At 43.3% G+C, this 13,149-nt stretch overlaps 1 protein-coding gene across 1 annotated transcript; it reads right to left on the bottom strand.

Annotated features, from left to right (window-relative positions):
• Window positions 1-11,301: 11,301 nt before the first annotated feature.
• LOC113925414 (40S ribosomal protein S27-like) lies at window positions 11,302-11,585 on the bottom strand. The gene has a single exon (XM_027600071.2). It carries the CDS (start codon window positions 11,554-11,556, stop codon window positions 11,302-11,304), a length of 255 nt encoding a protein of 84 aa, XP_027455872.1. The 5' UTR covers window positions 11,557-11,585.
• Window positions 11,586-13,149: the final 1,564 nt, after the last annotated feature.

Raw genomic sequence — 13,149 nt, 5'->3', positions numbered from 1 at the left:
TTCACAGCTAGGGCATTTCTCCTCTTCAGATGGCTGTAGCTAGTGACAGATGTGGTATTTACAGCTCCTCTTGGATATGGTTCAGCTGCCAAAGTTCTACCAATAGAGGGTAGGGACTGGAGTGTGGTTGGGTCTCAGGGGTATCCTCTGAAAAAAATGGAGAAAGAATGCCAACTCTAGTAACTCCCTCCCTGTGTGGCCAACTTCTGACTCAGGTCTTCTGAAACATTTCTTCTGTTCCCTTGTATTGGAGTGGTCACTGATCCAGCTCCCCAAGGACTGAGGTAGGGGCTGGGCTTTCTTCTAGTTGGCTCATTTACATCTAAAACCCAGTCAGTCAGGAAAAAATGCAGTCTTGATCATCATTGGTCCGACAACTATCTCGTGTATTCTTCAGTGTTCCGTGGAAAAATAAAAGCCATTCCAGTTATTCACGCAGAGGAGTTTAATACAGGAAAATAAGTGTTTACAGACTCTTCGGAAAGCTGGAGGAGTAAGTAATAGGTTGAGCCTCCATGAATCAGAACACCCGAGAACTCCCACCAGGGGTGCAACGACCTCTCCCATAGTCGGGAGGGTGGAGAATCCGGCTACGGAGCCGTTGAGTTACAGAACACTGCATAGCTGCAGTCCAGTGATCTCGAAAGCCCCACAGTCTCCACTGCCTCTGGAGAACCACAGAGCTACAGACTGGACCCTGGGACACCTGAAGACAAAAGCCCACAGACAGAGTGCCTCCTGGGTGCTAGGCACATTGCAGCATAGAATAGATACATCAGTGACAAAAGCGGAAGACGTCTGTCCTGACAGAACTTTCATTTTAGTGAGGGGGACAGACAATAAGCATAACTAAGTAAGTTTTGTGGTATTTAGAAGGTGACAAGCGCTTGGGAATTATTTTTAAAGGGTAGGGGGAGTCTACGAGTGGTAGCTCTGCATGTCAGAGTTGAAGAAGTGAGCTGGCAGGATCCATAGGGGGTGAGGATGGTCAGAATCAGGAGCAGCAAAGGAGACTGGCTGGAGCTAAAAGCAGGAAGAAGGGGAGAGGAGGAGATGTGGGCTGGGTGGTCCAGGTCAGCCAGGGCTTTAGGCCACGGAGAGGAGTTGGGCTGTCTTCTAAGTGAAATGGTTCACTGTCACAAGTGTTATCTGGGTTTTAAAAGGCTCACTTGAGCTGCCAGGTCGAGGCAAAGATAGAAGCAGAGATACCAGGTTAAAGGCTGCTCTAGTCATCCCGGCAACAGATGGCTGTGCTGTGGACCGGAGTGGGAAGAGTGGAGGTGCTGGGAAGTGCATGGATTCTGAGTAGTTATTTCAAAGGTAGAGCCAGCGTGGTCTGCTGGTAAGAGTTGAGGTGGGGTGTGAGGGAAAGAGAAGAATCAGACTCCACAGCTTTAGCAGCAGAAAACAGCTAAAGTGGTAGGAAAATGGCCTGCCTTCCACCTTTCAGATCTCAATTGGTGGAACCTAATTCACATCCAGACCCTGGCACAAGAGATTTGGGGAAATGCGGTATTCCCTTCCTTTTTCAAAATTTATTTTATTATTTTTAATTTACTATTATTATCATTACTGTTATTATTATAATTATTATTTTGGTGGTATTCCCTTTCTAGCCTCAGTAATCGGGTGGCACTTGAGTGCCCACAAGCTGTATTGGCCACAGTCGGCTTAAGGATCCAAAATTTTAATAAAAGCTTTCTGTGACCATGTCATGCTGCCAATCCAAAGTTAAAGTTCTCTCTGATTCATTCCTTCAAAACAGTATATTCCAAATGAAAACACAGTCGGTACGTAAAACTAGCCATACTCAGTGGGGCTCTTAAGCCTTTCCCCCAGGCAAGATAATCATAGGAATTCTTTTGGAAATGTCTCAATTATTTTCTTAGGATTCTTTATTTAAAAAGGCTTTGCCAAGTCAGTTCTATGACATTTTTAAGGCTTTGATAGATACTGCCCTCCAGAATGCTCATACCTATTCACACACCCATCAACAGTGTGTAAGAGTTGCTTGTGCATTTGTAAAGTTAAATGTAAAATCAAGATTCCTTTAAATTATATAAATGTAAAGTGATGATGGGTAGCAGATCTGACCCGTACTCCAGTGAAGAGATAACTAACGTTCCCTCTCTCCCTCCGTCCAACATCAGAGAGGGTTGATGTGGGAAGAACGCACTGCTTCTTCAGTTGGATTATATGCTTTCCAAAGGTCAGTGCTCATTTCTGCCAGTTGTCTTCACTGGCGTAATTGTGGGATTCAATTAAACATTGCATCAACTGGGGCTCTGGGTGGCTCAGTCGTTAAGCGTCTGCCTTTGGCTCAGGTCATGGTCCCAGGGTCCTGGGATTGAGCCCCTGCCTCGGACTCCCTGCTCTGCGGGAAGCCTGCTTCTCCCTCTCCCACTCCCCCTGCTTGTGTTCCCTCTCTCGCTGTGTCCCTGTCAAATAAATAAAATCTTAAAAAACAAAAACAAAAATATTTCATCAACTAATAAAGTATGAGGCTAAGAGAAAGTATTTCTGATGAAAATAAGGTAAATATGTAATTAAATATTACATAAACTGATGAACGGTAAGTGCTAAAACAAAGTTCTCCCAAACCAAAGCAAATGCTGTGGAAAGACTTGATAAAAGTGAGTCAATAAAAAATACTGTTGAATTTAAGTGTAGGCAAGGAAGACATAAAGATGGGGGTAATTGTAAACATCCAGGGTATTGCATTCACACAGCTTCACAACTTCCCGAAGGCTTTGCCTTTGCATTCTGCTTTTGAAGAAATCGAAACTGGTGATCTTGGTGCGTTATGGGCATGTGTAGTTTCTGTGGAATGCTAATTAGTGGAACCCCATGCAAAGAATAGGACTTGTCCCTACACCAAAAGCCAAGTGGATCAATGTCCATTAGTAAGTGTCAAGTTAAAATATTTAAAATAGCTATGTTTCTTTCATTAAAAATGTTCCCCAAAATATGAGTTAAAATTAGATTCAGCTGTGAGAAATGGAGCCCTCCAAAAACTGGTTTAAACACATGGAATTTTATTTCTCTCTTGTAAAACTCTAAAGATGCACAGTCTGAGTTGGTGTGGTGGCTCTGCACCACAAAGACCCAAGGGCCTCAGGTTCCTCCAGCTTATCTCCCTATGGTATCTAGGGCATGGACCTCATCCTCGTGTTCTACGTGGAAGACCAGAGCTCTGGTCATTGCATCTCCACCCCAGGCAGCCAGATAAATGAAAGGTTCATAGCCCTCCCCCTTGCCAAAGGACAGGGTGTGTATCATATTTCCTTTTAGGGAGGTTCCTGGGAGCTGTCTCATAATATTGATGAATATATATATTTGTCCAGAGAGTAGAGACATAGTCACCCCTGGCCTTGAAGGAGGCCGAGAAATGTGGTCTTTGTCTTGAATGAGCATATACCCTCCTAAGAGTCAAGGTTCATGACCATGGAAGAAGGAAACAGGATATTGTGGAACAATGAGCAGCCTCTGTCACATCTATTCAACTTACTTTAACAATAACTGAACAGGAGCGCTTGGGTGGCTCAGTCAGGCACTGATTCTTGATCTCAGCTCAGGTCTTGATCTCGTGGTTGTGAGTCCAAGCCCTGCACTGGGCTCCATGCCGGGTGTGTGGAGCCTACTTAAAAAAATAAATAACTGAACAACTGCTGGTCCCAGTTGTGACAGGGAAGAGTTTCCAAGGCATATCACTTATGTGAGCAAACCCACAATTTCCTCTATAGATACCATGCGTGGTCATTATAACCACTTCCTTGCACACACTCTCAGCACCCTTGCCCTTCTCTCCTGCGTTATTCATTGGAAAAACTCCCACTTTTAGGTAAATCTAAATCTCTGCTAACTCTGCATTTTCTCTGAGAGCTTAAACTTGGCTGGAGAAACACCCGGCCAAGGTGATGGTCTCACTTTAAGACCAATAATCCACATTTTGTCTATTTATTTTCCTCACTCCCCAGAGGGTACAGCTAACCCCTATTCCTGTGTCCTCAAACCTCCAACACCTCTCCACTTCTCAGTCTTAGCTAACAACCCTGCTTTGTACTGCACTAAGAAAATAGAAGCACTTAGAACACATGTTCCCTCCATGGCATCGACGGGTCGGTTTGCATCTGTGTCCAGGTGCACAGCCTCACCTCCTATTACTGTGGATGAATTGATTTGCTCCGCCCTGAGACCAGACCCTTCCCTGGGGCACTAGATTCCATCCCCTCTTCCCTATTCCAAGGATATTGCTCCAGCAACTCCCTATACAATACCCCAATTTCCCCCTCTATTAGATCAGTTTCACAGGTTACAAATAGGCTCGTATGGACCCATCTGGAAAACAACAAATTTTCCTTCAAGGTTGAGTTGGCCTCCAGTTAACCTTTTTCCTCTGCTTCCCTTTGCAGTCAAACTTCTTGAAAGAGCTGTCTTTACATGTCTCCATGTGCTCTCATTCATTCCCTCTTAAGTCCAAACAGCTCTTCTCAAGGTCACCAGTGACGTCCTTACCAAACAATAGAAACTTGCAATCCTCACTTGATGGAATCTGTTACCACATTTGACACAGTTGAGCACTCCTTCCTTCTTTAAGTACCTTCTTTTATTGGCTTCGGGGTCACTGCCCTCACATCGGATGTGCCCTTCATCCTTCCTGGTGTCGCCCCATCTCCACACCTCGAAACCCTTAGAGGGTTTCTCCTGTCTTCTCATTCCCTCAGCAATCACATCCGGAATTGGCTTTAAACTCTATGCCCATGACTTTTGTACTGTTGCCAGTTGGATCTCTCCTGTCTCCCGTCCATATATCCAGCCGCCTATCCTCCCATCTCTTTTTGTATGCCCACTAGGCGACTTGACCCTGAGTACCAATTTGGGGGAAATATAGGGACCAAGAATCACGTTAAAATAAGCCATGAGAGTCCAGTCAGCAAAATCTTGATTGTGTCTACAGGACAAATGACTCCATTTCGTCAACAAACAAGTTGTAAGGGATAAAAATGAAGAATCAGGAGGACCCTATAGGTTAAAAGAAATTTAAGGCAGAATGTCCATCAGTTACAGCATATGGACCTTACCTGATATAGATTCTGAGAACTGCAAAAACTTCTCAACATGAAGACTCCCTTCAAACCCCTGCCCTAAGAAGCTTGACCAAACTTCAACATGGCTTCTAGCAGCTTAAGGCCTCGTCCCTGGGACAACCCAGCCCCTTTTGAGTTCCTGTTTGAAAAAGCTCAGAGCTGTCAAAAAAAAAAAAAAAAAAAAATTGCCGTTTGTTGTAGCTAGTATCTGACATCGGCCCCATCTCGTTTTCTTAGAGCACTCGCTAAAAAGGGCTTGCGATTGTGAATCCCTCCTCTGTTCCTTGAGATGTATGTGTATCTTCTGTAACTCCGAATGTCTGTCTCAAGGACCCAAAAGCCATTCCTCTGAAGTATAATCAGGAAGGAGAGGTCTTTGGTCTCCCTGTCTCTGGGAGGATAGATTCCTAACTTCCCATAATTGCCAGCTAGCAGACACTGCTGGCCTAATCACATTTACAGTGACCAACCCTTTCTAATTTTTAGCGTGAGGCCCTGCTCTTCATTCTCCGTTTAAAATGCTCTGTTGCCTCTTCACAAATCGGAATGGAGCTCAGCTCTTTTCCCTACTGGCAGTGGTTACCGAATAAAATCTGTTTTCACTGCTTTAACTAATATCCAGCTTTATCTTTGACATTTCTAACAAATGTAAAAAAAAAGAACTCATGAGGTAATCTTATATATCTGTATATTGACTAGATATTTGAAAATATTAAATATTTATCGTTAGTTTTTTTTAAGTAATGGTGTTGTAGTTCTATTTTTCAAAATCATAATTAAAAAGGATTTACCTGGAATGTTGTCACTTCTCACCACACTTTCAGCATTATCACTCTTGACCAAACCAGCATCCTCTCTTGTGGGACTTATGACTGCCTATTAAACAATCCGCCTGCCTCTATGATGCCAAGCCCCCACACCCCCACCTCCCCCCACACAGCCACCAGTCTGTTCTCAACACACAGCCAGAGAGATCTTGGTGAAATGTGCCATATCATGCCACTTACCACCTCACTCAGAGTAAAAGCCAAGACTGTTCAATCTACCAAGACCTCATGGATCCTCGCGTGTCCTCTGTGATCTCATGTCCTACCCTCCTGGGTCACTCAACTCCAGCCGCACAGGCCTTGCTACTTTTGAAACAAAACAGGCAGACTCCAGCTTTAGGGTCTCGGCATTATTTCCCCCTACCTAGAACCCACTTCTCCAGGGGTTTCCCCTGGCCTAGAATCGACTTCACATCTTGTTTCCTCACTCCTTCAGGTTTCTGAGACTGCAGAACCTGACCGTACTGCATAGATTAATGAGGCCCCATCCCCCACACTCCTAGTGCCCCTTTTCCTGCTCCCTTTTTTCCATAGCATCTACCACCATCTGACATATTTTTTATTTCCTTTTTTTTTTTTTTTTTTTGCCTGATATTCCCCTTAGAACATAAGCTATGTGACAGTAGGGACAGTTTTGTTCATTACTGTTTCCCCAGAACTTGAAATAGTTCCTTGCACATAATAGGCACCAAATGAATATTTGTTGAAAGAATGAAGGAATGGCTACTCTTACGTAGGTTGTAGGTGTGCGCTGAAGAATTGTTCCACATTTCTGAGCAATTGCAAAAAAGGACTTTGCAAGTCTCCTCGCTTCCTCCCAAGGGAAGACTGTCCCTCACTTTTCCAGAGAGAAGAAAGGATCTCATTGACCTTGTGGGCAGGGCTTTGGGCCAAGTCAATGTACTGTTCTAGTGGCTTTCATTGCTGAGTGTGTAATTGGCATTGGTGTTTTCCATGAATGCACTGTGAATGCTCATAAATGCCTGAAGAGATTAGATCAATCTGGAATTCTGCATCAGGAAAGTGCTAGTGTTTTGGGGACTCTGCAACCTTATGACCCCTTGAAGCTAAAAATCTCTCTGATTCATCATTTTCCTGATTGATCGTTTTCCAGGGAGGCTGCCTTCACCAGGAGGCACCCCTTTTTGTGGGGGGGGGGAAGAGGGGGTTGCCTCCCTCATGTGGTTAAAAGGTACACCTCTTTTGAAAAGCAGCTTTTAGCTTCTATTGGGTTCTTGTCAAAGCTGAACACCGGATGGGGCTGAAACACATGCCCGTAGAGACCTTGTGATCTTGGGGGCAGTGGGGGGGGTAGGTTAATTCAGACCCAACAACACATAATGTGGGAAAGAGCCTGAGAAGCCTCACTTGTCTGATGGAGATGGTATATTTAAGTCTACAGCTACCTGGCCTCAGTGGCATTTTCGGCCTTACATGAAGAAAAGGCAGCTTTCCCTTTGGGGGAAAGGTTATCCTCCACTCCAGAGCTGAAGCAAAGACACTTGCTCAGTGGCTCAATCCACACAGGTTGCCCTAAATGCCTGGGCCAGGCTCGCTGATGGTCTGGCTCTGCTGAAACCCATGATGTCCCCCAGGTGTCTGTGGCTGGTCAGCGTTGGTGCCAGCTATGTGGAATGGAGAACGGATGTACTCACTCCTCTCAGTGGGCAGAACTCAAAGCCATCCTCACAGCTCCAGCCAGTGCTCCCTGATGAATCTTGTTACATTTTTACTGCTTCTTGGGCTGTTGACAGTGACCTAGCTGTTTGGTCTGCCACTTGGAAAACTACAGACTGGCAGATTCTTCCCTCTTTGGGGTCATGAACCATGGAAACAAATTATGGCTGCTGACGGAACTCTTTGGGTCTCTCAGGTAGGTGTTCACGGTGAGGGTCCATCCTCTGAGACTGACCAGAATCAAGCTGCAGATCAAGCTTGCACTGCCCACACAGCCACGTTCGCTGCCTGGACCCATGATTAAAGCAGACACGCAGCACACCCACCAGCATAGACTGGGCACTGAGTAAAGACTCTGTATTTCAGATGCACCAGCCATTACTGCATGCCAGGACAGCAACTCGTAATAAATGTTGAACTGTTTGTCTCTCGGAGAGGGAGGCCCATTGCACGAGGCAGTTGAGTCCGTCGAACATTTGATCCCCTCCTGGGGCTACTGGTGGTGGTTCACCACTGTTGATCATTTTTCAGGTTGCAATGTTGCTGCCATGTTGACTCTGGCTAGCTCCTTGTAGCCCTTGAAACTGATATTTGTTATATTTCTGGCTTTTCAGACATTTACAGTCTGACCACGATGCACCTTTGATCGCAGTGGGCTCTCAAGCTACTCAAGGTGTTTGACGGACCTTCTGTACTCTCCACCATCCACAAGCATCTGGGATTGTGGAGCGTTGGAATTGACTCTTCAAAAATCAACTCAAAATGATTTCTGACCCTACCTCCATCACCTCCTCCTGGTTGGGGCATATTAGTAAGGCAGTGTGGTCACTAAATTTGACTGTTTTAGAAAGCAATCATTTCTTCTTGGCCACTCCCTGGTACTAATCAGGTGAAAGGTGGGATGTTCTACAGACCTATTTCAAGAATTTGAGATTCCCTGATGCACATGATGTTTCTTTCTCCTGAAGGCAATCCCAGCAGACCTGGTAGCTTCATCCTCTGGTGGCTGCCCAGCCAAAAGGAGGCCTAGGGGAAGGGGATTCAAGTTTAATGCTGATTATCAAGCTTTTAGAATATTGTTATACAGTTTGTTAACATTTCACACTCTAAAGGAATATCAAGTGTGACAATCTGATTTTGTATTCCCCCCCAAGAATTTTTGCCCCAAACTAAACAATTCTGTGTGAGACCCACAGTTCCCAAACTGTATCATGCACGCCAGGGTGCTGCAGCAGTAAGCCCATGGACCACCAGAGAATATTTTAAATGTTCAAGGGAGGGACGCCTGAGTGGTTCAGTCAGTTAAGCATCTATCTTTGGCTCCCGTCATGATCCCAGAGTCCTGGGATCAAGTCCCGCATCAGGCTCCCTGCTTAATGGGGAGCCTGCTTCTTCCTCTGCCTGCCGCTCCCCCTGTTTGTGTGCACGCACACACACGCACTCTCTCTTTCTCTCTCTGACAAATAAATAAAATCTTTTTTAAAAATTTATAAAAATAAATGTTCAAGGGAAGCACGGTGATACTCAACATCTGTGGGAAACTGTGTGAACCACTAGTATAAGGTCGATCGTGGTTCCAACATTGGATTATTAACCTATTAACAATGTCATATCTTTGCAAAGTTGGGTTTCCTACAGTTGCTGTGATAAAAAGCACATACTGTGTGAATATCAGTGTGGAACAGGCAATGAGCACGGAGATATCCAATCCCTGATGCCAAGGTTTGAAAACTCGTACAGCACGCAGCACATCCCATTAGCATGTAATTATGGTTACTTAAAAATAGAATAAAAGTATTATTTTTCTTTCAATTTACATGTATTATTTTTTCAAATGGCTACAAAGCGGTGACAACATAAATATATATTAAGATATTTGGACCTGACAAATTAATAATGGGATTTTTAGGTGTTTCTTTTGTCCTGAGTTGCTGTGAAAGAAATTACTCAGACACTAGGAACACAACTGATTAAATTTATGAAAATACCCTTGTCCCTCTTGTATCTGATCCTTCTGGACAAATGATCTGGGTGTGACAAATAGTAAGTTTGTAGTTACTGGAATGGAACACAGTGGGAGGAGAATAATGAATTAGGCACCAGGGAGGAACCACTTCGGTCCCCTGGAAGGGGTGGGAGAGCGTAGGATGTTAATAATCTTTGTCTTGCAGAACTGCCTCTAGAGCTTCCCCACAAAGGAAAGCACCTTGCTCCTCTCCACCTGTTGCAAGCCCTTGACACTGAACTGACTGCTCAGTTGGCCTTCTGTTCCATCACCATTCTCTTTAATCTTAGCCAGGGTCTATCAGAAAAAGCAGAAACCAGTCCTAGCTCTGCCCCTTCCACACAAAACACCCATCAGCACCTCTGGATCTCATCATCACTCCCCTACCCATTGATCAGTCATTCCATGGGTGGATGGATGAATGCCACTTGGCTGGTAGTGTGGACAGGTAGAGGAGGGGGAACTGACTGCCCCTTAGCAGTCCCTCCAAAAACAAGGGCTAAGCTCTTTGAACAATACTAAGAACCCTAAGGATTACAATCCTTCTGGGAGGCCACATTAGAGATGCTGTCAGGCTGTACCCCTGACTGATGTAGGGTCCTACTTGGGGGATCCAGCAGTTGTAAATCTGCTCTTTTTTTTTTTTTTCCCCAGGAGCACCGTGAACACCTTTGGTACATGGAAGCCAAGCGTTAACTTGTCTGCTTCCCCAAATCATGGTGATTTGCACTTAATGGTGAGTAATGAGAGACCATAAGAACAACACCAGTAGGGGCGCCTGGGTGGCTCAGTCATTAAGCATCTGCCTTCTGCTCAGCTCATGGTCCTAGGGTCCCAGAATCGAGCCCCGCATCGGGCTCCCTGCTCCGTGGGAAGCCTGCTTCTCCCTCTCCCACTCCCCCTGCTTGTGTTCCTGCTCTTGCTATCTCTCTCTCTGTCAAATAAATAAATAAAATCTTAAAAAAAAAAAAAAGAACAGCACCCGTAGATCACATAGCTCTTAGACAACTGCAGAGATCTCTTCAAAACGAGGCTGTCCTTCATTACTTGGAGATGACTAGCTTGTTATTCATGTGCGTTCTGCGGGGAGTTCTCTTCATGATAGGAGTTGTCCTGTTAGAAAAAGTGCTATGAAATTTGTCCCTGAATTTAGCTGAAGTGTCAATGACAGCACCTTGACTCTGGAAGGTATTCAGATCAGAACACTTTTCTTTCGAGTTCTTGACAAAAATTCTTTTAGAAGAGCACATGCTACATAATAAACTCTATATGAATATTTGTTAAACAGCAAGCACATAAACAAAACCAATAAAGCCTGTGGTCTGTGTTATTCAAATCTTCCCTAACCTTACTGATTTTTTTGGTTTGCTTGATCAATCAATTACTGGGAGATGTATGTTGTCAACTTCTAGTTTGTCGGTGGATTTTTCTATTTCTCTTTGTATGCATCATTTTTTGTTTTACATATCTCGATGCTATGTTATTAGATGCATATAACTTTAGAATGGTTAAAACTTCTTGAATCCTCCATCATTTTTTTTTGCCCATAATCAAAACTTTATTGAAAAACTGACATCAAAATAGATCACTGTTGTAAACCATACAAAATTAAACATAATTGCATTATCTTGGTAGATTAACTGGAATTACTAAACTGATAAGGCTTTCTGTGATATAACACAAATTCAAGAGGTCGTGTGGATCATTAGCGTTGCTTTCTTCTAAATGAACACCCCTCTGTGAGTCTGGCCTTTTCTCCTGTTGGCTGGCACAACACTGTTGAACAGCCTACACAAAGAACCACCATCTGAGCATGGCTGAAAACCGTGGTAATCTTGTAGCAACCTGGACATTTTACATCCATAAAATAGGAATTTGGGCTCTGAACTAGCTGTTTCTTTTTGTGTTTTTTCTTTTCCTCTTCCAAGGATGGGTGTAGTAAATCTCTAGCCAAAGGCATATTGATCCTTTTGCAATCCCAGCCAGTCCCGAACTCTGAATCCTCCATCACTATTAGTTGACCCACTTTTTCCCTAATAATACTTTTACTTTAAAGTTATTTTGTCAGAAATTGATACAGCAGCATGAGCTTCTTTTTTCTTTTCTTTTTTTAGCATTTGACTTTCAACCTTTCTCTATTATTATGTTTTACATCTATCTCTATCTAATTAAATGTCATATCATTGGATTTTGTTTTTTAAATCTAGCCTGATAATTCTCGCCTTTTACTTGGAAAGTTTGGTCCATTTATATTTATCATAATTACTAATACTGTTCGATTTATTTCTACCACTTAATTTGTGCTTTCTCTTTGTCCAGATTTTTCTGTGATTTATTGTTTTTCTTTCTTGACTTTTTGTTTGGATTGATTGAGTTTTTTCTCATTTTTCCTCATACTGACTGGAAATATATGCATTTTATTTCTTTAAATGTTTCTTAAAATAGGACTACCATATGATCCATATGGTCCAGCAATTCCATATACATACATATATATTATTCAGCCATAAAAAAGAAGGAAGTCCTGCCTTTTGTGACAACATGGTTGCAACTGGAGGGTATTATGCTAAGTCTGAAATAAGTCAGACAGAGAAAGACAAATACCATATGATCTCACTTACATGTGTAATCTAAAAAACAAACAAGGGGTACCTGGGTGGCTCAATTGGTTAAGTGTCTGCCTTCAGGACGTGGCTCAGGTCATGATACCAGGGTCCTGGGATCGAGCCCCACGTTGGGTTCCCTGCTCAGCAGGGAGGCTGCTTCTCCCTCTGCCTGCCGCTACCCCTGCTTGTGTTCAGTCTCTCTCTCTCTCAAATGAATAAATAAAATCTTTCTTTTTTTTAAGGATTTATTTATTTATTTGACAGAGAGAAACACAGCGAGAGAGGGAACACAAACAGGGGGAGTGGGAGAGGGAGAAGCAGGCTTCCCGCTGAGCGGGGAGCCCGATGTGGGACTTGATCCCAGGACCCTGAGATTCTGACCTGAGCTGAAGGCAGACGCTTAATGACTGAGCCACCCAGGCGTCCCTAAATAAATAAAATCTTAAAAAAAAAAAAAAAAAAGGCTCATAGATATAGAGAACAGACTGGTGATTGCCAGAGGCGGGGAAGGTGGTGGTGGTTGGGAGAAATGGTTGAAGGGCATCAAAATGTACAAGCTTCCAATTATCAAATAAATAAGTCATAGGATGTAATGTACAACATGCTGATTATAGTTAATAGTACTGTATTGCGTATTTGAAAGTTGCTGAGAGAGTAAATTTAAGTTCTCATCACAAGAAAAAGAAATTATTTTTTGTCACTATGTAAGGTGACATAACTAGACATATTGTGTGATCATTTCACCGTGTATACAAATATCAAATCATTACGTTGTACACCTGAAACTAATATAAAGTTTTATTTCAATTATACCTTAGTTTTTAATTAAAAATTTAAATTGTATGTTAACTATACTTCAACAAAAATTATTATTGTATCTTTTTAGAGAGAGGGAAAGAGCATGAGCGAGGGTGGGAGGGGGGCAGAAGGAAGAGAGAGAATCTTTT

This window comes from Zalophus californianus, chromosome 2 (genome assembly GCF_009762305.2).
Source record: "Zalophus californianus isolate mZalCal1 chromosome 2, mZalCal1.pri.v2, whole genome shotgun sequence".
NCBI classification, from domain to species: domain Eukaryota; kingdom Metazoa; phylum Chordata; class Mammalia; order Carnivora; family Otariidae; genus Zalophus; species Zalophus californianus.
The sequence above is the reverse complement of the archived record's forward strand: the minus strand, read 5'-3'. Positions and strand labels throughout refer to the sequence as shown.

Coding starts and splice junctions, on each gene's coding strand:
- LOC113925414 (XM_027600071.2), bottom strand. CDS start 11,556: ATGCCTTTGGCTAGAGATTTACTACACCCATCCTTGGAAGAGGAAAAG.